This window comes from Phycodurus eques, chromosome 17 (genome assembly GCF_024500275.1).
Source record: "Phycodurus eques isolate BA_2022a chromosome 17, UOR_Pequ_1.1, whole genome shotgun sequence".
NCBI classification, from domain to species: domain Eukaryota; kingdom Metazoa; phylum Chordata; class Actinopteri; order Syngnathiformes; family Syngnathidae; genus Phycodurus; species Phycodurus eques.
The window spans coordinates 10,570,863-10,598,123 of NC_084541.1; the positions used below are offsets into that span (position 1 = coordinate 10,570,863).

General features: G+C 41.2%; 1 protein-coding gene across 2 annotated transcripts in view; it reads left to right on the top strand.

The window, feature by feature from the left end:
• jakmip2 (janus kinase and microtubule interacting protein 2) overlaps positions 1-24,006 on the top strand; it is a 31,799-nt gene extending 7,793 nt beyond the window's left edge. Inside the window, exons 2-24 of one of the 2 annotated variants that reach the window (XM_061702569.1) lie at positions 1,174-1,421; positions 2,179-2,433; positions 2,831-3,073; positions 3,302-3,511; positions 6,968-7,066; positions 7,153-7,299; positions 7,381-7,521; positions 7,703-7,759; positions 8,407-8,529; positions 11,001-11,129; positions 12,995-13,078; positions 15,198-15,260; positions 15,398-15,496; positions 17,727-17,828; positions 17,907-17,960; positions 18,044-18,109; positions 18,192-18,260; positions 18,359-18,436; positions 19,941-19,991; positions 20,237-20,389; positions 20,451-20,516; positions 21,332-21,408; positions 22,391-22,478. In XM_061702569.1, coding sequence (XP_061558553.1) covers positions 1,293-1,421; positions 2,179-2,433; positions 2,831-3,073; positions 3,302-3,511; positions 6,968-7,066; positions 7,153-7,299; positions 7,381-7,521; positions 7,703-7,759; positions 8,407-8,529; positions 11,001-11,129; positions 12,995-13,078; positions 15,198-15,260; positions 15,398-15,496; positions 17,727-17,828; positions 17,907-17,960; positions 18,044-18,109; positions 18,192-18,260; positions 18,359-18,436; positions 19,941-19,991; positions 20,237-20,389; positions 20,451-20,516; positions 21,332-21,382 — 2,469 coding nt within the window. In that variant the 5' untranslated portion in view covers positions 1,174-1,292 and the 3' untranslated portion in view covers positions 21,383-21,408; positions 22,391-22,478. Of the gene's footprint in view, positions 1-1,173; positions 1,422-2,178; positions 2,434-2,830; positions 3,074-3,301; positions 3,512-6,967; positions 7,067-7,152; positions 7,300-7,380; positions 7,522-7,702; positions 7,760-8,406; positions 8,530-11,000; positions 11,130-12,994; positions 13,079-15,197; positions 15,261-15,397; positions 15,497-17,726; positions 17,829-17,906; positions 17,961-18,043; positions 18,110-18,191; positions 18,261-18,358; positions 18,437-19,940; positions 19,992-20,236; positions 20,390-20,450; positions 20,517-21,331; positions 21,409-22,390 lie in introns of both variants that reach the window. The other variant, XM_061702568.1, reaches the window with a different exon arrangement.
• Positions 24,007-27,261: the final 3,255 nt, after the last annotated feature.

Here is a 27,261-nt window from a genome sequence, read left to right on the forward strand (position 1 = left end):
ACTAAACTTTTTACGGTGGCCCTGAAGTGCAAAACACCACAGCAAATCAAAAAACACAACAAATAACTAAACACAACGACAAATAACTAAACACAACAACAAATTGAAAAACACAACAAGAAATAACTAATCACAACGACAAATAACTAAACACAACAACAAATTGAAAAACACAACAACAAATAACTATTTACAACGACAAATAACTAAACACAGCAGCAAATAAAAAAAACACTCGCAAATAAAAAAAATAGAACAGCAAATGAAAAACAAAAAGAAATTAAGCTACTGGTGGGGGAGATAAGACTCATCACTGATTGGAGGAGAGGGAAGACTGAATGCTTTGGCCAAGAAGTTATTCTGCGTCTGGCGTGGTTTTTGAAATGAGCAATTCAAACGTAGCTGCTGCTATCAAATATTATTCTGATTTGGGAGATATGTAACCTGTCTTTTTTGTGTGCCTCTGCGTTAAATAACTACAGCAATGCTTCCTGCGCAGTCAACCACACTGGGGTTTGAAATCACGCTGCCAATGTGAACCAAATGCCCAGGCCGCTAAGTCAGTGGCCAGGAACCTCTTAAGGATTGGGGAGCGAGTTTTCTTAACGTACATCCGCACAGCCCTAGCTTGCTCCCGTTACACATACACGAGGTGATACTAGATAGATATGCTTAGGACTAATAACGGCATTCAAATAAGTATGCGCACGCTGATAACGCATTTAAAAGGTTAGGCTGCACAAACGACGTCGACCAATCAGCGAAGAGTCTTATCTCCCAACAATGCCTACCTTTTCCGGTAGCTTAATTTCGTCTTGTTTTTTCATTTGCTGTTGTGTTTGGTTACTTGCTGTTGTGATGAGTTATTTGCTGTTGTGTTTTTGAGTTGTTGTTGTGATTGTTGTGAGGGCCACTGTACAGATTACAACAATAATGCAAACAAATCTGTGGCTTTACCACTCCAACGTCCAACTTAGCGTCTTCAGTTTCATTCATGAAATCGGACGAGGCAACGTCTGACCAATTTATCCCATAACATGTAGCCGCTGACAACTTCGCAGGTGCTGCCATTTTCATATCATGTGACCGGAGGATGAATTTTGATTGGCCACAGCTTTTCTCTCTCTAACTGGAAAAATGTCTCTGCTTGTCCCCCCTTTGACCCTCACCCAGCCCCTTTGTTTAACAGGAGAATGAAGAAGAGGAGATACAGGAAGCCGTGGCAGCACTGTGGACCATTTTTATAAAGTCTCCATGAACGCATCAGAAGAAACACTCTAGTAATTGAATCAATGGCCAAGAAAGGGCGTGCCAAGGGCGAGAAGCCCGAAGCCCTGATCTCTGCTTTGCAGGCAGCCAATGAAGATCTCAGGTCCAAGCTGACTGACATTCAGATTGAACTGCACCAGGAAAAATGCAAGGTATGTGTGTTGTTAGAGTCCAGGATAGCGCTAGTTAGCCCTAACATTACAGACTCCCCACTCGTTCTAACAGGCTCGCTCATCACCAGACTCTAAATTGCCCGTAGGTGTGACTGTGAGTGCGAATGGTTGTTTGTGTCTATGTGCCCTGCGATTGGCTGGCAACCAGTTCAGGGTGTACCCCGCCTCCTGCCCGATGACAGCTGGGATAGGCTCCAGCACGCCCGCGACCCTACTGAGGAGAAGCGGCTCAGAAAATGGATGGATGGATGGATGGATGGATGGCTTTTGGATTCATGCGCGACAGCGACACGGAGTAAATGTCTTTTGCGGAGCCGATCGATGACGTTATTGATCGGATTGGCGAATTATGACATGAAAGGCGATCGACCGATCAGAATAAAATGCTAATTATCGCCCGATACCGATCAAACTGATCAAATCGGTGTAAAGTCTAAAAATAACCCAACTCGTGCCACGCTGGTCAATTAACAGTTTTCATGATGGCAGAGCTTTTAGAGCCATTTGGCAGTGGCCTTCAAATTTTATATGCAGGAAAAACCCTGATGAACAATATGAACGAGGGTGCACAAGCAAGATGGGATGCATTGTGGTTGTCCATGGAGTTCTAGTTTAACGTGTGACATACTGTAAGAGTGATGTAATTGTTAAACTTAGTTGAACCAAGTTCTATGTCTGACTGCTTTATGTTCATTGATATGTGGAATGACCTCTGTCCTCGTTCCCCTACGCAAAGGTGAGCAAGCTGGAGCGCGACAAAGTGCAGGAAGTGAAGCGGGTGCGTGAACAGGAGCAGCATCGCCACACCGCCATGCTGACAGAGCAGCGGGCCAAATGGCACGAGGAAAAACAAAAAGACCTACAGGCCCTCCGGGAAAATCTGACGCGACAGCATGAGCAGGAGCTTGCCCGCCACGCCAAAATCAAAGACCAGGAGAACCAAAGGCTCAAGACTGCACTGAGTGCCATTCGCGATGGCAGTGGCGAGAAGGTGAACTTGATCCCAAGAGTGAAAGAGTTGAAAATGGGAATATTGTGTTTTTTTTTATACTTGGATTGTTTCCATGAAAACAGGAATATAATTGCATATACAGTATTCACATGGACAAACTAGAAAATTGCAAAATTGTAGGTAAGGATAAAGCACCATGGTGGACTAGTGGTCAACCTAGGATCATTGTATAGAAAATAGATTGATGGATAGATTGGCATGTTGTCACAAGACATAGATTAAAAACATGATATCTTGCCATATGCTTATGTTTAAAACAGACTAGTGATACACCTTTTGAGCTTAGTTATATATTTGTTATTTTAACCATAATTTATTTTATTCAACCAACCTATCTATCCTCTGTAACCCAATATAATCTAATCTGTGTCAAAAGGTGCGCACAGCATTGACTCTGGAAGCCAAGGAGGACGCTCGCCGCTTCTTCGACCAGGAGAGAGTGAAGCTCCTTCAGGAGATAGCTGAGCTGAAGTCGACCAAGAAGCAGACGGACGAGGCTCTAAGCAACATAATCCAGGCAGACAAGATGAAGGCCGGCGACCTGCGGGTGGAGCACCAGCAGCACCAGGACCAGATCTCTAAGATCAAGTGGGACTGTGAACGGGACATCCGGAGACTGGTAACGCACAGTCACTGCAACTTAAGGCCAATTACAGTATAGGTTGTAGTAGAGCCATAATTGCACAAAGTATTTTTAAGTAAAACTCTTCTAGGCCATGAATATATAACATCCCTTGTAATTTATTTATTCATTCATTTATTTATTGTACATGTTTAGGTGTACCTTTGTGCATAGAATAAAATGCAGGCTGAACAATTCCCTTGTTATGCTCCTCTAATGTTACAGGTGGATGAAATCAAAGCTAAGGATCGTACCATCTTCTCTCTGGAGAAGGAGATGGAGTCAACGACAGGATTCCTCCAGAAGCTGCAGCTTCAGAAGGATGCACTGGATGAGCAACTCTTCCTGGTCAAGGAGGCCGAGTGCGGTGCAGGAAGCCCAAAAAGAGAGATTCCGGGACGTGTGGGAGATGGCGCAGAGCACTGTGGTAGCCCAGTAAGTACATCCTTCCTGTTCCCTCTCTGGATACAGACTTGTGAGACAAGGATAAGCGCTTTAGAAATTGTATGGGTGGATGGATCTCATTTTCATTATTTATTTTCTTTGGTTATTCAAGGTGACTGAGCTGAGCGGTAGGGTGGCCACTGGTCAAACCACAGGATAACCTTCGAAAACAGGATAATTTGTCGTTTGTCGTCCTTGTTTGGGAAGGGGGAAAATCAAGACAAAAATAGCCGATTTTCCTTATGTGTGTACCAGGCTTTAATGTCAGGGATGACTCTTGTTGTGCGTGATCCCACTAGTGTGATTGCTTTGATGTGTACTGAACTTCAGATTCCCTCCGTGGCCTGGCATGTTTGAAGTATTTTGCTGTGACATAGTGGAGTGATGCCACGTGCCAAAGCCAGGAATGCTTAGCCAACAGGGCTTTAATTGCCTAGTGTTAGTACATCCTTGAGCAATAAACCAAGCAGATGCAAGCACTACACTGTGACTAGAATACATTGAAGTACTGTACGTATTTAGGTTAGATTGGTGAAACAGAGTCACGTGACAAAGGTCTCTCAGACAAACTAAAACAACAAAATCGTGCAATCAATAATAGGTAGGTAAAAAAAAAAGTAGCGAGCAGAATGTAGCTCAGTGTAACAGAGTAATAGAAGTGTTTCTTTTTAACAAAAATACTCAAGTGAATGTAAAAAGTATGTTGCCTTAAACTACTCTGACAAGTACAATTAATCCAAAAAGTTACTTCAGTACTGTAAGTGTCATGTAGACTTACATGAAATACACGGAAGAAAAAAGTTCTTAAAGAAGAGATCTCATGAGCTAAGCTAACGTTTACCTTATCCAAAAACTGTCAAACATGCGGCCCGTGGGCCAGAACCGGCCCGCCGGGGGTTCCAATCCGGCCCGTGGGGTTGGCGAACACATTCACTGCTATTTTTCTATAGAAGTCACTTTTTTTGCAAATATTGTCCACTGGACGATGTACTGACAACACTTAAATGACATTGATGCACTGCCAAACAATGCCAAGTTTCAGGACCACACTAATATAAAATGTTGTGCCATGTTCACACTGTGAAAATAAATACTTCCTGTAGAAATGTTTTAAGACTTTGAACATTACAAAATTGAAGTCAAAAGCTTCACTTCAAAAGAGACGGGTTTGTTGGAACCTTTTTTTTTTTCCTTGCACTGCCACAACTTAAATGTTTATGTATACATTTACAACAGATGCATAACTGAATGGTACACGCTCACTGATTCATAATACGGGTGAAATAATTTTTGGTTAAAAATTTCGAACTGCTTTCCAATATAATAATGAATAAATAATAATAAAAAAAAAAAGAATAAATGTGAACATTTTCTGAAAGTGCTTGTAATTATTTGTACCAAAACAATGGGGAAAATGTTGAATAGTTGTTATTTATGGATTTTTAAGCCACAAATATTGTGGTCGGGTTGCTTCCTAATTGGCCTTCGTCTGATGTCTTGGCCAAACAAAAAAGTGTGGACCACGACATTAAGATTTGTGATCATAAATGTTGAACAGATTTACAAATGGGGGCCCCAATCAATTTCCGAGCAGATCGGGGAGTAACAATTGCACTTAACAAGCCCCAAACCACAGGATAATCAATCAGGACAATATAAGGCACATTTGGAAATCAAGTTTTTGTTGAATTGATTGCAAGCGCCCCTCCTTGAGCCGTTACCTTATCGTGGTGGAGGGGTTTGTGTGTCTCAATGATCCTAGGAGCTAAGTTGTCTGGGGCTTTATGCCCCTGGCATGGTCACCCATGTCAAACAGGTCCTAGGTGAGGGACCAGACAAAAACCCCTATGACGAGTACAATTAATGGATTCAGGTTTCCCTTGCCCGGACGTGGGTCACCGGGTCCCCCTTCTGGAGCCAGGCCTGGTGGTGGGGCTCAAAGGCGAGCGCCTGGTGGCCGGGCCTGCAACCATGGGGCCCGGCCGGGCACAGCCCGAAAGGGTAACGTGGGTCCCCCTTCCCATGGGCTCACCACCTGTGGGAGGGGGCGTAGGGGTCGGGTGCAGTGCGAGCTGGGCGGTGGCCGAAGGCGATCCGATCCCCGGCTACAGAAGCTGGCTCTATAGGGACGTGGAATGTCACCTCTCTGGCAGGGAAGGAGCCCGAGCTGGTGTGTGAGATCGGTGTGTGACTAGATATAGTCAGACTCACCTCCACGCACAGCTTGGGCTCTGGTACCAGTCCTCTCCAGAGGGGTTGGACTCTCTTCCACTCTGGAGTTGCCCACGGTGAGAGGCGCCGAGCAGGTGTGGGTATACTTATTGCTCCCCGGCTCGGCGCCTGTACGTTGGGGTTCACCCCGGTGGACGAGAGGGTAGCCTCCCTCCGCCTTCGGGTGGGGGGACGGGTCCTGACTGTTGTTTGTGCCGATGCACCAAACAGCAGTTCAGAGTACCCACCCTTTTTGGAGTCCTTGGAGGGGGTGCTGGAGAGCACTCCCGCTGGGGACTCCATCGTTCTGCTGGGGGACTTCAATGCTCACGTGGGCAATGACAGTGAGATCTGGAAGGGCGTGATTGGGAGAAACGGCCCCCCTGATCAGAACCCGAACGGTGTTCTGTTATTGGACTTCTGTGCTCATCACGAATTGTCCATAACGAACACCATGTTCAAGCATAAGGGTGTCCACACGTGCACTTGGCACCAGGACACCCCAGGTCGCATGCGGCCGCATGTCTTGGACACTCGGGTAAAGAGAAGGGCGGAGCTGTCAACTGATCACCACCTGGTGGTGAGTTGGCTCCGATGGTTCGGGGAAGATCCCGGTCCGATGTGGCAGGCCCAAACGTATTGTGAGGGTCTGCTGGGAACGTCTGGCGGAATCCCCTGTCAGAAGGAGTTTCAACTCCCACCTCCGACAGAACTTTGCTCATCTTCCGAGGGAGGCGGGGGACATCGAGTCCGAGTGGACCATGTTCCGCACCTCCATTGCTGAGGCGGCCGACCGGAGCTGTGGTCCTCAGTTGGAAAAGGGTGGCGTGCCCTCTTCAGGTCGGGGATGAGATCCTGCCCCAAGTGAAGGAGTTCAAGTATCTTGGGGTCTTGTTCACGAGTGAGGGAAGAATGGAACGGGAGATCGACAGGTGGATCGGTGCAGCGTCTGCAGTGATGCGGACTTTGTATGGATCCATTGTGGTGAAGAAGGAGCTAAGCCGAAAGGCGAAGCTCTCGATTTACCGGTCGATCTACTATTATCAGTATGTGTGTACACTGCTTTAGACCGTAAACTATCATTGAAAATGAATCAACAACAATCAACTCCATTTTGCCCCAGTTGCTAGCAAAAGTTAATTCCACACAATCACAAACACAATGCTGATTAAATAATTATTGTAACAATTATAACTATTTATTATTGTTATTATTGTTATTTTTTTTTTTTTACAGGACTTGAGGAGAAATCAAAGACGCATGGCTGAGCTCAATTCAACGATTCGGAAGTTGGAGGACCGAAATTCGCTACTGGGAGATGAAAGGAATGAACTTGTAAGTTGACACTTGACTTTTCCTCATTTCCAGCAACTCCTCTTTCCCCTTCGCTAACCATCATTATCTGGTGTTTCTCTGAGTAGCTGAAACGCGTGCGAGAGTCGGAAAAGCAGTGCAAGCCCCTGTTGGATAAGACAAAGCTGCTGAGTAAGCGCAATGATGAGTTGATTCTGACCATCCACAAGTTGGAAGAGAAAGCAAAGAATCTAGCCAAGGAGAACCTTGAAATGGTCAGCACAGAACCTCACAAGTACTCTCTTCTGTACAGGCCAATTGACCAATGGTGAGCATGATTTTGTTTGTTTTATCAGAAGGAAAAGATCAGCTCCCAACCTCCACTAAAGAAACCCAAGTCTCTGAATGACCTGGACCAAGTCCACGACGACCAGGAAATAGCGTTTCTCAAGCTTCAAGTCCTGGAGCAGCAGAGCATGATTGATGAGCTCGCAAGAGTATGTTTTGTCTATCTAGGAGCCTTATGACCATGACCACATGATCGTTTGGCCTGATTATGTCTCATGTGACGCATTAATCATACACATAATCAAAAATCAAAATGGTTACATCCGCGCAGAAAGTAATTGTCAGTGTCTTGTAAGCATTCAATTGATTTGACTTCTTTTTTGGTTCCAGGACCGGGAGAAACTGCTTAGGAAAAAAAGGCATAAAAGGAGTTCCAGGCCAATTAAGGTAAAAACAGTTGAGCTCATTACTTATGTTCTATAAGCCAACAATAATGCAGTTCTTGCACAAAATCATGATAAACACTGTCTCTATTCCAGTGATTTCCAACCTTTATGGAGCCAAGCCACATATTTTACAATTGAAAAATCTCATGGCACACCAACAAACAAAAATGTCACAAAAAGTGGATACATTAATTATTGTATGTACTTCCTACCATCTAATAGAAGAGCATTTATTTGTTCTGTGCCTCACTGGCATAAATAGATGAATAAAGATACATTATTGCTTGGAAATATATTTTTTGGGGCAGCACACTGGTTGAGAATCACTGCTCTATTATATATTTCAAAGTGGCAAATAAAACCGTGTGTTTTAAATTTGCGTCACTGCCTGTTACTTTTTAAAATGATTTAATTTGGTTAATTGTGTGGGGGGGGGGGGGGGGGGGAATACTGTCACTAAAAATAGCCTTTTCAAAGATAATTATGCTCAGTTTTTATTGTCACTGTCAGAGCAGTAATCATTAAAAACATGTTAAAATTTGGAGTTCAGGCAGTGGGGCTCAGCTAGACTGTGTCTGATATCGAGAGCTTATAATATTTTAGCTCATTTATGTAATTTATTAATCCAGAAATATTCCCTTTATGCAGAGGCACATTGTAGTGGACACATTCTTTGGTTATGATGAAGAGTCAATGGACTCTGAAACATCCTCGGTGGCTTCTTTTCGCACGGACCGGACACCGGCGACTCCTGATGAAGACCTGGATGAGGTGATTATTTGATTTCTACTCCTCCCTAAAAGAGGCCCCTTCCGTCTTTCTTTAAACCTCTAACAAGAGTATTATGGTTACGTCAGCATGGGTTTATCTGTTCGTATTGTATTTGTGCACGTGCAACTTCCTGGGTACTGTCTAATGTCCATTCTGAGTGAAATGTATTACCTGTATGCAGGATCAGAGGCTGAAATATCAAACCAGATTTTATCCTGATCAGCATTTTTTTCTCTTGTTCCTCCCAATGAAATTTGAGGAAATATTTCTTCAAAAATTCCTATGCTTCCTCACATAATCCATCCATCTATTCTCAACACCGCTTATCCTGTTCAAGGTCATGGGGCGCTGGACCCTATCCCAGCGGACTTCGGGCGCAAGGCAGACTACACCCTGAACTGGTCACCAGTCAGTCGCAGGGCACATATAGACACAGACAAACTTTCCCACGCACAGCTTCTTCACATAATGCCATTTCAAATTGGAAACCTTTATCACAGTCTGCTGGCATATTAATTACATGGGTTTTGTGCGGGTTGGAGAGAGACTGAATACAAATTTGTCAGTCAATTCTTTGAATTGCTGATTTTCACTGCAGCGAACTTTTCATTTACCATGATTTGTCATTAATAATGCGTACACATGTATAATACGTACCCCCAAGGTTTACCTCAAAATTCTGGCATACCCTTCTACCTATGTACAATGCATTATTACAATGCATGATTTTGCTTCTACCCATATGATCAAAACATGAAGTATTATCTGTATTTTGTTAGGTTTTCCTTAAAAGAAAACATGGACCAGGTGAAACACATTAAATTTCATTTGAATGGGATTCAAATTAAACGGTCAAGCATTTCAGAAAAGCATTATCATTAAACAAAACATAACCATAAAGAAATTAATGATGGTTGTTGTTTAGTCATCAGTCATATTTATAAAAAAAAAAAAAAAAAAAATATTTCACAAATTCTGCCAGGGTATGTAAACTTATGAGCACAACTGTACATATATGCAGTCATACGTACCCCTGTAATATTGGAATGAAAGTGTAGGCTACACCTTTGTTATAACCACAAGGTGGCGGTGGTATTTTGGAATGAAAGTGTACAGCTTTTTCATAACCACGAGATGGCGGCATACATTTATAAAATCTGAAAGTGTTTTTCCATTTGCCCCTATACCTATGTATAATGCGCTCTATTGACTTTTGACAATTTTTTGGGGGGTAATAAAATCCGCATTATACACGAGAAACTACGGTAATCTAGGCATGTACAACTGGTTTGTGAAGGGTTTAAAAACTGCTCAGCAGTGAACTCCGTGACCCAGTAACAGGTTGTCTGTGTATTATTGGTCCCAAGTTCCAGTACACATGTGCTGACACAAATATGACGCACAAGGAAGACAAAAAGCTTTCAATTCAGGGTCGAGGGCGCACTGCGCTGTCTGAGGTGCACTGTGGCTTCTAGCCCAACTACTACTCAGACAACGCCCGATCTTGTCTGGTCCTGGAAAGAGCCGTAACCGATGGTCTGATCACAATTACAGTTTGTTAGTAAAAAAAGCAAAGAGGTTACACATGTGCGGAGATTCCAAGTCCCACAGGGGACAGGTGAAACAAAAATGACAACAACAGGAAAAGAAGACACCCTTGAGGTTAATCTTTCAGTATTTATACTAAGAGTGGTGTAATTCTCTCCACAACATTCAGGAAAAAGTTTGTCCTTCCTATACGCAAAATCCCTAAGCATCCAAGTATTCCTAGAGGAAGATGTATACAGAAGAAATACAAAGCTCTGCACAATTGGGGGTCATTGTATGAAATAATGTGTACAAAATCTTAGACAATAAGACAGGTCTCAGAATACAAGCAAAACGGTCACAAATTGTGACAGTAAAGGCAGTTGTTGTTGGACATGTTTTCAAAACATAAGGAGGAAAAAGAGCGATAAAAAGTTTCACAAATACCTTTATATTTTCTGAATTAAATTTGGGGGGATGGAGGGAGAATCATTACCAAACTAAGTTTAAGGGTAGACAAAATAGTTATGGACAAACCGTAAGATTCCAGCTAGGAAACAGCAAACTTTGCTAAGCTCGGCTTCTCCCTTCCACACTGTAATTACCTCATCTTAGACCTTCTCTCTGTTCATCCTGATTTATGTTCACAAGCAAATAAGGTGTTAAGCTCTAGGATCCCTCCCTAATCTTTCTGGAGAAAATCTATTTTGTAAAAACTTCAGTCAACTGAAGTTCCTGTAGATGTGCATTTGAGTATATAGTTGTTTGTCTATATGTGCTCTGTTCAACTAGTTCACAGTGTATCCCCACCTCTCGCCTGAAGTTACCTGGGATATGCTTCATTTACCTGCAGACTAATGAGGACAAGCGGAAAATTAAAATACATTTATAGATTATTGATTGACAGTTGATACTCACATGTTTTTTGAATGTTTGTTTGTTAGCGTCTAGCCAATGAGGAGTCCGAGTTGCGGTTCCGTCAGCTGACCAGGGAGTATCAGGCCTTACAGCGAGCGTACGCCCTGCTGCAGGAACAGAAGGGAGGCATTCTGGATGCTGAGATGGAAGCCAAGGTACACAAAGCCTTAATTTGTCCAACATTGTAATGCCAGCATCTTGTAAACTACAGGTGTCAAAGTCGAGGCCCAGTGGCCAGATCTGGCCCACCACACTACTTTATGGGGCCCACTAAAGCAACTGAAGTGTGTCTAGTGTGTTTCTTGCTTTATGTTTGTTCTTTTCATACAATTTTCTTCCTCACTTTTAACAGATATTACAGACATTCTTCCCCCCACCAAATCCTTTAACATAAAGTGAACAATACAGTTGTTGTATACCCAACATTTGTGAGAGATAATTTTCCAAGACTTCTGATTTCAAATTCAATTAGTTACTAACAATATATAACATTGTTATATAATATGTAATGTAGATGAAATAATATGGTGAAGTGACTATATTTGTATGGTTTTCATAGTCATAAGGACACTTCTCCAGCTTGCACGCACGTACGCAACTCAAAGAGCTGACACCGCAGCTCACTTGCCCATAAAATTAGACACACTTTAGCAGCCCAATAAAAACTGTCGGAAAATTTGCCCAAACGTAATTGTTAATTATTATCTTTGTGACGGTAGAATTTCTCTGTATTAACCCTTTTTTTTTTTTTTTTTTTTTTTTTTACAAAAAGGTTTTATTACTCATAATAAACACATTTTCCATGGATTTGATTTGATGGCATGTCCATGTGTTGTAACAAAGTAATTAAATAAAACTAAGATGTCTTTTAATGTTGTTTAACTAATGTATTGACATTTTTAAACATATTCCAATACTATTAATACAGTATGAATCCAGAGCACTGCCATTAAGTTTTGGAATTGAAAATAAAATAAATGTACTAACAATGAAACAAGTGCAAAAAATAAAAAATAAAAACATTCAATATGGTAAAGTATCCCTTGTGATATCCTTTTATTATCCTTTTTATATTATGACGTTTTTACAATGCCAGTCTTCAGGGTTCCTCTTCATGTCCATCTTTTTTTCAGTTACAGTGCTTCTAATTTTTTCAATATTCCGTTTTTCAGTTTCAACTTCCTAAGTTTCACCTATTATTTTTTTTATTTCAGTTGTCACTTTAATGGCACCTTTCTGGCATCTATGGGAAGGGTTAGGAATGCAATAACACACGAAAGTATCAAATATTGTATCAAAATATAAGTTTGTATTTTTTTAACCTATTTTATTTTTCAATGGAATATTTTCCCGTACCAAGACTACTTGGCTATGTCTGCGATGCAAAGTTTTACTTCAATCCCAAAACTTATTGGCGGTGTTCTGGCGCCATTGTTAAATACATTCCAAAACGGTGAACCTGACAATAGTGAACAGCTGTTTGAAAGCTGTTTTATTACACATGTTTGAGTCAAATATTTCAGTCATCAATCATTGAGAGAATAATTGAGACAATCATTCAATTCTCATTATTAAATTTTTATTAAAACAAAATGGAATTGGTTTTCAGCCAGAAAGTTACAGCAGATTAAATATTTAGCAAGCTCACTGAAACAGTCAGTATGAGTTATTGTTGAACTATAGGAAGCAATGTTTAGTGGACGCAGTCCTCCGATCAGAAATTTAAAAAAATGTCAGCAATTACATTACTCCTTACTTGTTTGATCGCTGACCTTTTAAAATAATATTTTCCTTCTAGAATAGAAGAAATTGACAGATAATCCTTCTGCTGCACTTGTGTTTTTTTTCTTCAGCCATTTTACAACGGCTGACAAGTGGCTGGCAGTATATGGGATGACATATCCCTGTAGTGACTGATGTGCAACTTTGACATCAAGCCTCGTGCTTATAAAAAAAACAGCTTTTGAATCACTGTCTATTGTAGTGCCACTATGCATGATGCACTTTGTTGATGTTTCAGGCTCAGGAGCAGCTCCAAGCAGACATACTCAGGTACAAGGCCAAAATAGAGGACTTGGAGAGAGAGCTTACCATGAAGGGTCAGGTATGACACACAACAATCACACGCTCATGGATAGAATTGCATGAGCCGCATGCGATGCTAACACAATTTAAAACAATGAACAAGCAGCACAAAAAAAAAAAAAAGTGTATTTAATCCAATTTACTCCATACATGTTGTCTTGCGCAAGTGCAATCACATGAAAGTAAAACTTTTGTAAATTGATTAGCTTAGAATGAGAGCTTCACAGAAAGCTTTCTGCACTGGCTTCACGGGAAAAATAAGTGGAACAAACAAAAAATTATTTCTGTCAACTGTGTACTATGACCTTCTTTTAAACTCTCTGATACTAATGATCTCTGTCAGAAAAATACAACCTCAATTCCAATGAAGTTGGGACATTGTGTTAAACATAAATAAAAACAGAATACAATGATTTGCAAACATGTTCAACCTATATTTAATTGAATACACTACAAAGACAAGATATTTAATGTTAAAACTGATAAACTTTATTGTTTTTAGCAAATAATCATTAACTTAGAATTTTATGGCTGCAACACATTCCAAAAAAGCTGGAACAGGTGGCAAAAAAGACTGAGAAAGTTCAGGAATGCTCATCAAACACCTGTTTGGAACATCCCACAGGTGAACAGACTAATTGGGAACGGGTGGGTGCCATGATTGTGTATAAAAGGAGGTTCCCTGAATTGCTCAGTCATTCACAAGCAAAGATGGGGCCAGGTTCACCTCTTTGTGAACAATTGCGTAAGAAAATAGTTGAACAGTTTAAGGACAATGTTCCTCAACGTACAATTGCAAGGAATTTAGGGATTTCATCATCTACGGTCCACAATATCATCAAAAGTTCAGAGAATCTGGAGAAATCACTGCATTTAAGCGGCAAGGCCGAAAACAAACATTGAATACCCGTGACCTTCGATTCCTCAGGCGGCACTGCATCAAAAACCGACATCAATGTGTAAAGGATATCACCACGTGGGCTCAGGAACACTTCAAAAAACCAATGTCAGTAAATGCAGTTTGGCGCTACATCCGTAAGTGCAACTTGAAACTCTACTATGCAAAGCAAAAGCCATTTATCAACAACACCCAGAAACACCGCCGGCTTCTCCGGGCCCGAGCTCATCTAAGATGGCTCATGCAATTCTGATGCAAAGTGGAAAAGTGTTCTGTGGTCCGACAAGTCCACATTTCGAATTGTTTTTGGAAATTGTGGACGTCGTGTCCTCCGGGCCAAAGAGGAAAAGAACCATCCGGGCTGTTATGGACGCAAAGTTCAAAAGCCAGCATCTGTGATGGTATGGGGCTGTGTCTTAGTGCCAATGGCATTGGTAACTTACACATCTGTGAAGGCACCATTAATGCTGAAAGGTACATACAGGTTTTGGAGAAACATATGCTGCCATCCAAGCAACGTATTTTTCATGGACGCCCCTGCTTATTTCAGCAAGACAATGCCAAACCACATTCTGCACGTGTTACAACAGCGTGGCTTCGTAGAAAAAGAGTGCGGGTACTAGACTGGCCTGCCTGCAGTCCAGAGCTGTCTCCCATTGAAAATGTGTGGCGTATTATGAAGCGTAAAATACAACAATGGAGACCCCAGACTGTTGAACAGCTGAAACTATACATTAAGCAAGAATGGGAAATAATTCCACCTACAAAGCTTTAACAATTCTCTCAAGAAAAAGTACGGTAGTTGAGAGCTTGTATATGACCATTTCCTTATCATCTCGCAAAACTACTACCATTTAAAACATCAACTCTTCAGATGCTTGAGATAGCTGAAGTCAGTGATCCAAAACATTACATGTATGCAGATCTATGGCTCTACAGACTATGGGCTCCAAAGTGACTGAGCTTGAATTTCTAACAGTCCATCTCTACACAAGCAATGCTAATTTTTGAATGTTTCTCTAGCTTCCTTACAAGAACTCTTTATTTAAATCATATCAAGTGCTGGCGGCTGACATAAAAGTACATCCATCCATCCAGCCATCCATCCATCAATCTATCTTCAAGAAAAATATTGAACTTCTTTTTCAGTGATCAGCTGTAATTTACTTGGGTTCTCCATGATGTATATATCACCATTAACACCGTTGTTTTGGTGTAATCCCTTTCTGTTTTACATCAGGACTCCAAATGGGTGGAGGAGAAGCAACTCTTTTTACGAAGAAATCATGAGCTTCTAGAGAAGGTTGGACAGCAACTAACATATTAGGTTGATTAAGGAACAATCAACCCCAAAATGAAAATGTTTAATGGCACATTTATATGTATCTTTGAAAAAAGCTTCTTCAGGTGACATTTCCTTGTAAACTGTGTGGTGTCCAGGTGGAAAAAGTGGAGACGGAATGCAGTCGGGCACAGCAGGAGCTCCAAGACTCGAAGGACCAGAATGAACTGTTAGAGTTCAGGATCCTGGAATTAGAGGTGAGCCGTACATACTTTAAATCCCACTAATCTTAAAGGAGTTTTCCCTCTTCACGTGAATTAATTAGCTTTGTGGGGCAGAATGCATGAAAAATACGAGCAGGCAGGTTACGAGCTGAACAGTGTGGCATGATTTATACCTGGGGAAAACCCACTTATGCAAAAGCAGGGAGAACATGTAAACTTGTGTTGAATCATTTCATTCATTACACATATTAACCAAATCGAATTTTAGCATTATGGTTGCAGAATCGTAATATTATACGCACACTTCAAACCTTTGTTTACCAGGAGGTCATAAGCACTTTTTATGCTTTGCACCCACAATATTAGGTGCACCTGGACACTCTTGCATTGTAGTAAATATATTATAATTCTTCCCTCTCAGATTATAAAAAGATAATTGGTAATTTAGATGAATTAAGAGGAATTTATTGTAATCTATAAAACCTGTATCATATACAAAAAAGTAAATTCAGTTTTTCCCCTCCAATTGACACATTTTGAATTATTTGTGAATAAAACTTGTTTTTTTGTAGTGAAAAACAAAAAGCATGAATATTGAATAAAGTATGCACGGCCCCTATGGTCTCCCCAGACAAAATCGGACATAGAAATTAAATGGCCTGGAATTCAACAGAATTTGTAATAAGTCACCCTTTCATATGTTAACCAGCATTTTCCAGTTACAGTAATCCCTCGCTATATCATGGTTCACTAATGGTGGATTCAGTACGTTGCAGTTTTTTTTTAATTGATCAGTGTAGTGTAGATCTGCTGCACTGCTCTGGTACAATTAACAGTGTATATTGGCAATTTGACTACAATATGGCAGCAATGACACACATAAGGACAAATAAGCTCTTTTACTTCCCAGAAAAAGAAACCTTACTGAGCATTTTTAACTCAAACATTTGCTCAGTCACAAAGTTGCTTTGTGATTCGGTGAACATGACCAGAATTCCACAGTTTAACACACAAGCCACAGTCAGAATTTCATGAAATAAATGCACAAATACCAACCTAGCCCGACGTATAGCTAATGCACACACTCATAACAATATGGACAGGAACAAATGCAAGTAAAGAGCAACGTTTATCTTTATTTTCTACAAATACAGTGCTCTAGTTAACAAGAGCACCGCAAAAAAAATATTAGAAGCACCAGGATCTGCTGGCCCTGCTTCCCACAATGCCTTGCGCTGCTTACACTGCCGGGATCGTCAGTGTGATGCATAGTGCTAAATAGTTTTCCAGGAAATTGCCTTTAGCAGGTCCCCATGATTTGACGTTCATGTTACTCGAGCAGAGCACACCTGCCTTTTAAAGAAATGTAGATGTGTGGATGGCGACCTCCAGTGGACAAATACCTGCACCTGTCTAAAGTATCACTTAATGACATTGAATTGGACATATCCATCCATTTTCTGAGCCGCTTCTCCTCACTAGGGTCGCGGGCGTGCTGGAGCCTATCCCAGCTGTCATCGGGCAGGAGGTGGGGTACACCCTGAACTGGTTGCCAGCCAATTGCACATATGAAACATTTAAATTTATATAAATAATAGAATACATAATTGGCCACTACTTCGCGGGTTTCATCTATTGTGGTTTTTTTCTAGAACGTAAACCCTGCAATTAATGACAATTACTGTATTCTCATTATTTTCCATGTAATATTTGCAATACACATAATTTTGCAACCCTACTCAGGGTGCAGTCACCACTCATGTACTCTGTAGGGACAATTATTCCATCCATCCATCCATTTTCTGAGCCGCTTATCCTCACTAGGGTCGCGGGCGTGCTGGAGCCTATCCCAGCTGTCATCGGGCAGGAGGCGGGGTACACCCTGAACTGGTTGCCAGCCAATCGCATGGCACATACAAACAGACAACGATTCGCACTCACAGTCACACCTACGGGCAATTTAGAGTCTCCAATTTATGCATGTTTTTGGGATGTGGGAGGAAACCGGAGTGCCCGGAGAAACCCCATGCAGGCACGGGTAGAACATGCAAACTCCACACAGTCGGGGCCGGGGATTGAACCCGGGTCCTCAGAACTGTGAGGCTGACGCTCTAACCAGTCACCCACCGTGCCACCGGGACAATTATTGCTTGTGTGTATTCCATTGTTTATAGCTTTTCTATGGTTTAAAAAAAAAAAAGGAAGCCGGCACAGTTGGAGTGTGCTCCTGTAAATTGACGACAATGTGCGGTGGCTGTTGCAGGAGCGAGAGAGGAGGTCGCCTCCTTTCAACCACCTGAGGATGCATCCCTTCTCAGAGGGTGTCAGTGCACTGCAGATCTACTGTATGAAGGAGGGTGTCAAGGTACAGAACTGAACGCTGTTTAAGATGGATTAAGTAACTGTTTTACATGCTCCAGTCGAAAATGTGTTTCTTTCACAGGATGTGTGCATACCAGATCTAATCAAACTTTTAGATATCCTTGGGGACAACGGGGTAAGTCACACGTTGCCATGACTTATTTAAATATGAAATGATATGAATGCTCTTTATTCATGCTGTTTTGTTTTTGTTTTAAGAACCTAAGAAATGAGGAACAAGTCGCTATTATTCAGGCTAGCACCGTTTTGTCATTAGCAGAAAAGGTAAGGTTGGAGGACAAGCTGAGTATGTTTCGTACTTTAACTGGTTCTTTTGTGCTTATATTTGTTCTTTGCTTCCCTCTAGTGGATTCAGGAGATTGAGGTAACTGAGGCGGCACTACACCAGAAAATGATGGACTTGGAGATAGAGATGGTGAGCAACATTCAACTTTCATCTCTCTATCCCACAGAGCTAGGATATTCAATATGAGGTACTGTGAATCAGTAACATTTGATCCTCACCCTGTACAGGAGATGTTCTGTAAACAAAAAGGATATCTGGAGGAGGAGCTGGACTACAGAAAACAAGCCCTGGACCAGGCCTACATGGTAAGCACATGTTCTATATGAGCCATCATCATTTTGGACTCAAGCTTTGATATGTACACGTATTTCTCTGTTTGGTAGAAAACAACCACTTAAAACAAGTCATTTTAAAGCAATAATCTGTGACAACTGTACCAGGGCCGAGTCTAGGTCCAATACTTTGGGTGGGCTGCGTATGTGACCTAATTTTGGAAAGTACCCTTCTGAAATTTGATCTAACTTTTTAGATCTTGAAAAAGACCATTTGGTTTATGACCCAAAATAGGGCTAGACTCGCCACTAATAGATAATAAATAAATACATAAACAAACAGATAAATAAATGAATACATAAATAAATATTCTATCAATTGATCTATTTATTCAATACATTATAAAAGTCTGTTTTATTCTCAGAAATTCACAGACCTTTTGTCACAGCATGAATACAATATGAGTGTTTCATCTCAGAGGAAAGAAGTGTTAAAACATTTTGACTAGTCTCTAGTTCTATTATAGAAGAAATACGTTGCTTATAAGGTCACCTTTTGGTTTAAATAATAGACAACACTGTTGGAAATGGAATATAAACAGTGTAACAATGAGACAACAAAGAAACAAAGACAAACTTATGATCATGCAAAAATCCATCCATCCATTTTCTGAGCCGCTTATCCTCACAAGGGTCGCGGGAGTGCTGGAGCCTATCCCAGCTATCGGGCAGGAGGCAGGCGGGGTACACCCTGAACTGGTTGCCAGCCAGTCACAGGGCACATACAAACAAACAACCATTCACACCTACGGGCAATTTAGAGTCTTGAATTAACCTACCATGCATATTTTTGGAATGTGGGAGGAAACCAGAGTGTCCGGAGAAAACCCACGCAGGCACGGGGAGAACATGCAAACTCCACACAGGCGGGGCCGGGGATTGAACCCGGGTCCTCAGAACTGTGAGGCAGACAGTGGGGTGCATGGCAGCCCTGTTTGTAACAAATGTAGTGTGCCATGCGATTTTGGCCTTGGCTTATGCAGTGATTTCTCCAGATTCTCGGAACCTTTTGATGATATTATGGACCGTAGATGATGAAATCCCTAAATTCCTTGCAATTGTACGTTGAGGAACATTGTGCTTTAACTGTTTGACTATTTTCTCACGCACTTGTTCACAAAGAGGTGAACCTCGCCCCATCTTTGCTTGTGAATGACTGAGCAATTCAGGGAAGCTCCTTTTATACCCAATCATGGTACCCACCTGTTCCCAACTGGCCTGTTCACCTGTGGGATGTTCCAAACAGGTGTTTGATGAGCATTGCTCAACTTTCTCAGTCTTTTTTGCCACCTGTCCCAGCTTTTTTGGAATGTGTTGCAGCCATAAAATTCTAAGCTAACAATTATTTGCTAAAACAAGTTTATCAGTTTGAACATTAAATATATTGTATTCTGTTTTCATTTATGTTTAACACAACGTCCCAACTTCATTGGAATTGGGGTTGTAATAATGGCTCTTTATTTCCACTTCTCAACAGCAAATCCAAGAGTTGGAGGCAACGTTATACAACGCCCTGCAGCAGGACAAGGTCATTTCACCTTATCATTTTGTCTTTGAAATACTACATATATGGGACAAAATGCTAGAAACACCTCAGGGTATGATGCACCACTGCAAACTAATAATACACATGTTGTTAAATAAATATCTCTCTGACAGTGTCACCATTTTAGTCTGCGCATTTACACCATCTAGTTCTGCAGAAATTCCAGCAAATTATGATATATTCGCAAAATACAGTTTTAATGATTATCTGTGTCCTCCTCGCTGTAGGTGATCAAATACGGCGAGCCCCTGGACGAGCTTCAGCGGGATGAGCTGCGAACTGCGGTTGAGAAATTGAGGAGGCAGATGCTGAGGAAGAGTCGAGAGTATGACTGTCAGATCCTGCAGGAAAGGATGGAGCTTCTGCACCAGGCACACCAGGTATGTCCTTGTGTCCAACAACAACGTGATAACTAAATTAATCAGATGTTTTTTTTTTCAGAGAATTCGAGATCTTGAGGACAAAACAGAGATCCAAAGGAGACAGATTAAAGATCTTGAGGAAAAGGTAGACTTGTACTCCGTCTAGTATATTAAAAATTAGAATGTCACTCAGTAGAGCACAGACTTTAAACAAAAGTGAAAAATATTGTGCTCGTGAGCAGGCTGTGATACCATTTTGTTTTTTAAAATTCTGGGACATTGATGCCACAGCGATGAAAATTCACTCCTTTATCTAAACCTTTATCCAGATCCTCACTTAAATGTCGTGTTTTCTTCCGTGCCTCCTCCCTCTGCAAAGCATTCTTGGCTGGTGAAAAGAACGAATGGAATTAACTAACCAACAGACAAATGTAGGAATGAATTTACAAACTAACTAAATTAAATTAACTAACTGAATGACAAAAAATAACGAATATAAATATACTAATCTAATCTATAAATAACGGCAATCAAAACAATCCCCCCCATTGCATGCTTAGAGGAAGTAGCAAAGATCAGGGTGTAATTGACCTCTTTTCCAAAGCAGGTTATGTATTGATTGGTGTTAGTTTGTTTATTCCTTCGCTCAGTTTGTTAGGTATATGGTTATCTTCCATGAACCAGGAAATAGCCTGCAAAATGACAAATGCAGCATTCCACAAAGGATTTTCAAATTGTCTTAACAGTCCTATCAACGCTCTCCTGAGTCTCATTCCAGTTTGTGTGTTGCCTTTAGGTCACAGACATTCAAGTTGAATGTGAAGAGTTTGGAATATTGTTGACTTCCTGCACTGTGTTCCTCTGTGTGTGTTCCTGATGTGACTAACGTGCTGCATGTTCCTCTAATTCTCTCACCTTCTCTCTTCTTTCTTCCTGTCTTTTTGCTTTCTTCCCTTGCAGTTTTTATTTCTATTCTTGTTCTTTTCTCTGGCCTTTATCCTTTGGCCTTGAGGTCTTTGACGTGTCCCATAGCAGAGGTGAGTCGGGGTGGGGGTGCGGTGGGGGGGCTTTGGGTGAACAAATCTCAACCTATTATCATAGTATTAATGTCAATAATATGAGCGCAGCAACTTTAAAGCCGGACATCCTGATTCTTCAGCCATGTTTCCACCAAGTGGTGAGTCACTGTCCACCAATGGTAACCCTTTCAATGGGTGTCATAAAGTAGTGGTAACCCCAGTACCAGACGAGACTGTTCTGCTTGATGGAAACAGGTGACATAGTAGACTAGAACAGACACAAGGTTTAGTTCCTAGATCTCAGAAACACTTCCTAATTTCTGGCCTTCAGAATTAAGGTGGATTTGAAATGAGAGCAAAACCTAACAGATGGAAAAAAAACTGTCCAGGTGCAATGCTAAACACGTTGAATTAGTACCTCTGACAGTATCAATCAAAACGCACATATTACGTTTATAAAGACAGAATGATAGTAATTTGTTCATAATTTCCTGTTTTCCCTCTGCCTCTCCCTTCCCAATCAATCTGTATAATAAATGAAGTTTCAAATTCTGAATTGAACGACTGAAATAAACCAACTTACAGTAAGTAAGTTATAGAATTTTCTTTGTAATTATTTCAGAATTTATCGAATTTATCGATCAATAGTATATTAGAAATATCCGACAACAAGGTCTTTGCTGACTGGTTGGAATAGAGGAAAAATATTAAAATTTGGCCTGATTGTCCATTTGTGTGAATACCACTTTATTTGGATTATGTATGTACAGTACATGTTAGAAGCAAATAATCAAATTGATGGAAATTTTTGCTTTACCTATTATTGGAACAGTTATTGAGCAACGTCTATTGTACATTTACAGTACATACTGTCAGCATGTATGTGGGATGTCCATTGAGATATATTGTGTGGTCCAGTGCTCCCTGAACATTTGAATGTAATTTGATCTTCACGTGTTAAATTTGAGACTAATTTGTGTTATTTTTTATTTTTTTGCAGGTGATGAGTCAGCCCGGAGATCCCGTTTGTCACTGCTGTTGTGTTTATTTTTTATCCAAGTGTGGCGGAGCAACAGTGGCTGTTTGTGTGGTGACGCTACACAAGTCAATTGGATGTTGGCCATGGATGCTCACTATTACGTATTTTTCTTTGTCAAACCTTTTTTTTTTAAAGTGGGTCTCTCAGGATGCAGGACTGCAAGAACAATACACACACAAGAACACACACACGTGCAGATGCAGTTGCACGTAGATGCACGTCTGTTTTGACAAACACATGCTTTGACAAATCCAAAACCAAAGCCTGGGAAGTAAACAATGTCTCTGCCATGCAGGGTAATAGTAATAATAATAATATTATTGTGTGTCAGCCATCACTGTTTGGGGGAATCGAACAAAACAAAAACACCCACCCACAGCTGATTGTCTCCTCTTTCAAGCCTAAAAGGATGTTAAAGCAAGCAGGGACCATCAGACTGCTCTAAAGGCAAGTGTACAGACTCTGGAAGACACTCAGGTTGGGAGACTCGAATAAAGAAAACTATGGAGACCTTGAAGTGGAACTGGATTGTCAACAGTCTTCTGAGTTTGTCTCCAAAAAAGCAGATGAAGTAAGATCTTTACTCTCTGGTTTTATTGGTGTCCCATTTTTTTAACAGCTCGCCAGCCCTCGATACATAAACATTTGATGTTCATGTGTACATTTAAGCCATTTCTTTCACGTTGTTCTGTGAATGGTTGCACTTTTACGTTCATTGCAGCTCGAGCAGCCCAACTCGGCGATTTTATACATTTAAAAAAAAACAAAAAAACAATGCTCATAATTTATTGTGATGTCAGTTGCAAGTGTTTTTTTTTTCCTTTTTTCTTGGACATTATGACTGAAAAAAAAAAAGAAGTTGAATGTGGATTATTTACCCCTCCTTTTCATCCTGTCACCATGTCGTCGCTCTTGCTAACCAGCCGTGGGAAGTCTGGATTCACATGATCTCAAATGAAGGCGCCCTTTAAAAGTTTAATGAATAAGCTTGTACATATTGTCAAACCTTTAAAAAAAAAAAAAAAAAATCCAAATACTGATTGGTCTCAACCGTTTTAGTTGTTCTGAATCTTGATTAGCTATAAACAAAATAACTACGGGAACAAAGCTATTCATTTTCATATAATGACTGCCCTTAATTTTGCTAACCACAACTTGATACTAACAGCTCCCACTCTATTTTTCTTTCTTTCACAAAACTTCTTACAGTATGTATGGTGTCATTCTAAATATGTACCATCGATGCATGTGGGCCTCCTGCTGGCCTCCCGTGACATCCATGACTTCAACGGGGAACGACCGAGACTATTTTTGTGCAAACTTTGCTAACAAGCAGTTGCCTTAAATGCATTTCCCCTCATGTTTTGCTTGTACATTCTCGGCCCCTTATAATAACATGTTTTACTCCCCCTAACCCTAGGTGGTTGATATTATTGTGTAATGTATATTTAAATCTATATATTTTGTTTTTAACTCACAGAGGATTTTTTTTAATGTCTTCCAACAAGAATTGAACCCCCCCCTACTTTCACCTGGATGATTAAATAAACTGGACAAAGTCAACTTTGACTTTGATGGATGACAAATGGTCTTGCATTTTTTTATTGGATTTATTAGAATCAGAATCAGAATCATCTTTATTTGCCAAGTATGTCCAAAACACACAAGGAATTTGTCTCCGGTAGTTGGAGCCGCTCTAGTACAACAGACAGTAATTCATAATTGGCCCCACAGAAATGTGACAACGAACTCAAGTCAAAAAATTGCCAGCTTGTTGTAATGGAATTGTAGGTTAGGTGTTTAAGAAATTGATCGCAAGAGGGAAGAAGCTGTTGGAATGTCTACTAGTTCTAGTTTGCATTGATCGGTAGCGCCTACCTGAGGGAAGGAGCTGGAAGAGCTGGTGACCGGGGTGCGGAGGGTCCGAGAGGATTTTGCACGCCCTTGTCTTAGTTCTGGCAGCGTGCAAGTCCTCAATGGTGGGTAGGGGGGTACCGACAATCCTTTCAGCAGTTTTGATTGTCCGTTGCAGTCGGAGTTTGTCCTTTTTTGTAGCAGCACCAAACCAGACTGTGATGGAAGAACACAGGACTGATTCGATGACCTGACCTGCTGTGTCCTGCCCGTCAGAAAGCTGTAAATCCACTGGCAGACGGCAGGCGAGACGCTGAGCTGGAGAAGCTTGGATGAAAGGAGTTCAGGGATGATGGTGTTGAACGCTGAGCTGAAGTCCACGAACAGGATCCTCGCGTAGGTCCCTGCACTGTCGAGGTGTTCTAGGATGAAGTGCTTTAACAAAGCTAAACTCGTGGTTGAGTTTAGCTTTGTTAAAGCTTTGTATTTTATTAACCTTGATGTTGCACCTGATTATAACTAATTAAATGAAACAGCTTTAACTTAAAACCTGTCTTTAGCTAATTAGATGGGCAAACAGGTGCTTTTTTGTTTTTTTAACTGCAACTCTCAATAATATACACTTACCAGACATTTCATTAGGTACACCTGGCCAGCATCTAATGGGATCCAATACAAAAGCTGTATCCAAAGGTCCGCCTTTAGAAAGATAATAAGGCACAGTTATGATTGGCAATGTCAAGCGAGATATTAATTTGACAATATGTATTATTGCAGTTTCCTCCCACATCCCAAAAACATGCATTAATTGGAGACTCTAAATTGCCCGTAGGTGTGAATGTGAGTGCGAATGGTTGTTTGTTTGTATGTGCCCTGCGATTGGCTGGCTACCAATTCAGGGTGTACCCCGCCTCCTGCCCGATGACAGCTGGGATAGGCTCCAGCACGCCCGCGACCCTAGTGAGGATAAGCGGCTCAGAAAATGGATGGATGGATGGATAAATCCGATATTTGTGCTCTTTTTTTATTTTATTATCCACTGCCAAACCATTCTCGAAATATATATATATATATATTTTTTTATTAAGTTAAAATATTTCGTTAAAATACTGACTCAAAGTACCTCATATTGAATATCCTAGCTCTGTGGGATAGAGAGATGAAAGTTGAATGTTGCTCACCATCTCTATCTCCAAGTCCATCATTTTCTGGTGTAGTGCCGCCTCAGTTACCTCAATCTCCTGAATCCACTAGAGGGAAGCAAAGAACAAATATAAGCACAAAAGAACCAGTTAAAGTACGAAACATACTCAGCTTGTCCTCCAACCTTACCTTTTCTGCTAATGACAAAACGGTGCTAGCCTGAATAATAGCCACTTGTTCCTCATTTCTTAGGTTCTTAAAACAAAAACAAAACAGCATGAATAAAGAGCATTCATATCATTTCATATTTAAATAAGTCATGGCAACGTGTGACTTACCCCGTTGTCCCCAAGGATATCTAAAAGTTTGATTAGATCTGGTATGCACACATCCTGTGAAAGAAACAAATTTTCGACTGGAGCATGTAAAACAGTTACTTAATCCATCTTAAACAGCGTTCAGTTCTGTACCTTGACACCCTCCTTCATACAGTAGATCTGCAGTGCACTGACACCCTCTGAGAAGGGATGCATCCTCAGGTGGTTGAAAGGAGGCGACCTCCTCTCTCGCTCCTGCAACAGCCACCGCACATTGTCGTCAATTTACAGGAGCACACTCCAACTGTGCCGGCTTCCTTTTTTTTTTTAAACCATAGAAAAGCTATAAACAATGGAATACACACAAGCTTACATTTAAATTTAGGAAAATTGCACCAAAATAAAAACAAAGGGTTCCTCAAGGTTAAATGTATTGAACATTGATTACAATTTAAATGTTCTTTCGCACACCACTAGATGGAACCCACGTATCATAAGTCATCCACTCCCAATAAAAGAGTCACCCAAATAAATACCTTTATCCATCCATCCATTTTCTGAGCCGCTTCTCCTCACTAGGGTCGCGGGCGTGCTGGAGCCTATCCCAGGTGTCATCGGGCAGGAGGCGGGGTACACCCTGAACTGGTTGCCAGCCAATCACAGGGCACATAGAAACAAACAACCATTCGCACTCACAGTCACGCCTACGGGCAGTTTAGAGTCTCCAATTCATGCATGTTTTTGGGATGTGGGAGGAAACCGGAGTGCCCGGAGAAAACCCACGCAGGCACGGGGAGAACATGCAAACTCCACACAGGCGGGGCCGGGGATTGAACCCGGGTTCTCAGAACTGTGAGGCTGACGCTCTAACCAGTCGCCCACCGTGCCGCTAAATACCTTTATTCCTCAAGAAAAACAAAAGTGTTGTTAAAGGCAAGTGTGTGTTATCGCATTTACTACTATGTCGCTGTGTGTCGCGGTGGACATCTTTTAGCACATCGTCTCATGTCTGCTGTCCACCTGGACAGCAGACATGGCATCTGTAAAGCTGTCATTTACATTTGCCTTTAAGTGAGTGCTGCTTTAGAGAGCAAAAGCTGCTAAATATCCAAACATTGACCCAATACATGCATGGAATCATTCATTCAGGATGCACAGAAGTGATTTAATGACGCTTTTAAAGCATCAGTGCTGGAATTAGCATGGGACTGGGAATCATTATCATCATATTAAAAATGGATGCAAAAGGCAGGCTAGTTAGTAAAAAAAAAAAAAAAAAAAAATCAATCCCAAGACATTAATGTTGTTCCTGGCCGATAAGTGCAACGGTGCGTAATGGAGTGATTGGTTGGGCGAATTCATGGCCAGTGGTTCTCAAGGAGCTGCCACCAAAGGCCTTACGGCAACGGAGACCTTGGGAGAAGTGGGTAAGTGGGCCAACAACACACACACACACACACGTCAACTGGGATTAATTTTAACTGCACGTATGACAATCCCAACTTAATCCTTACAGTC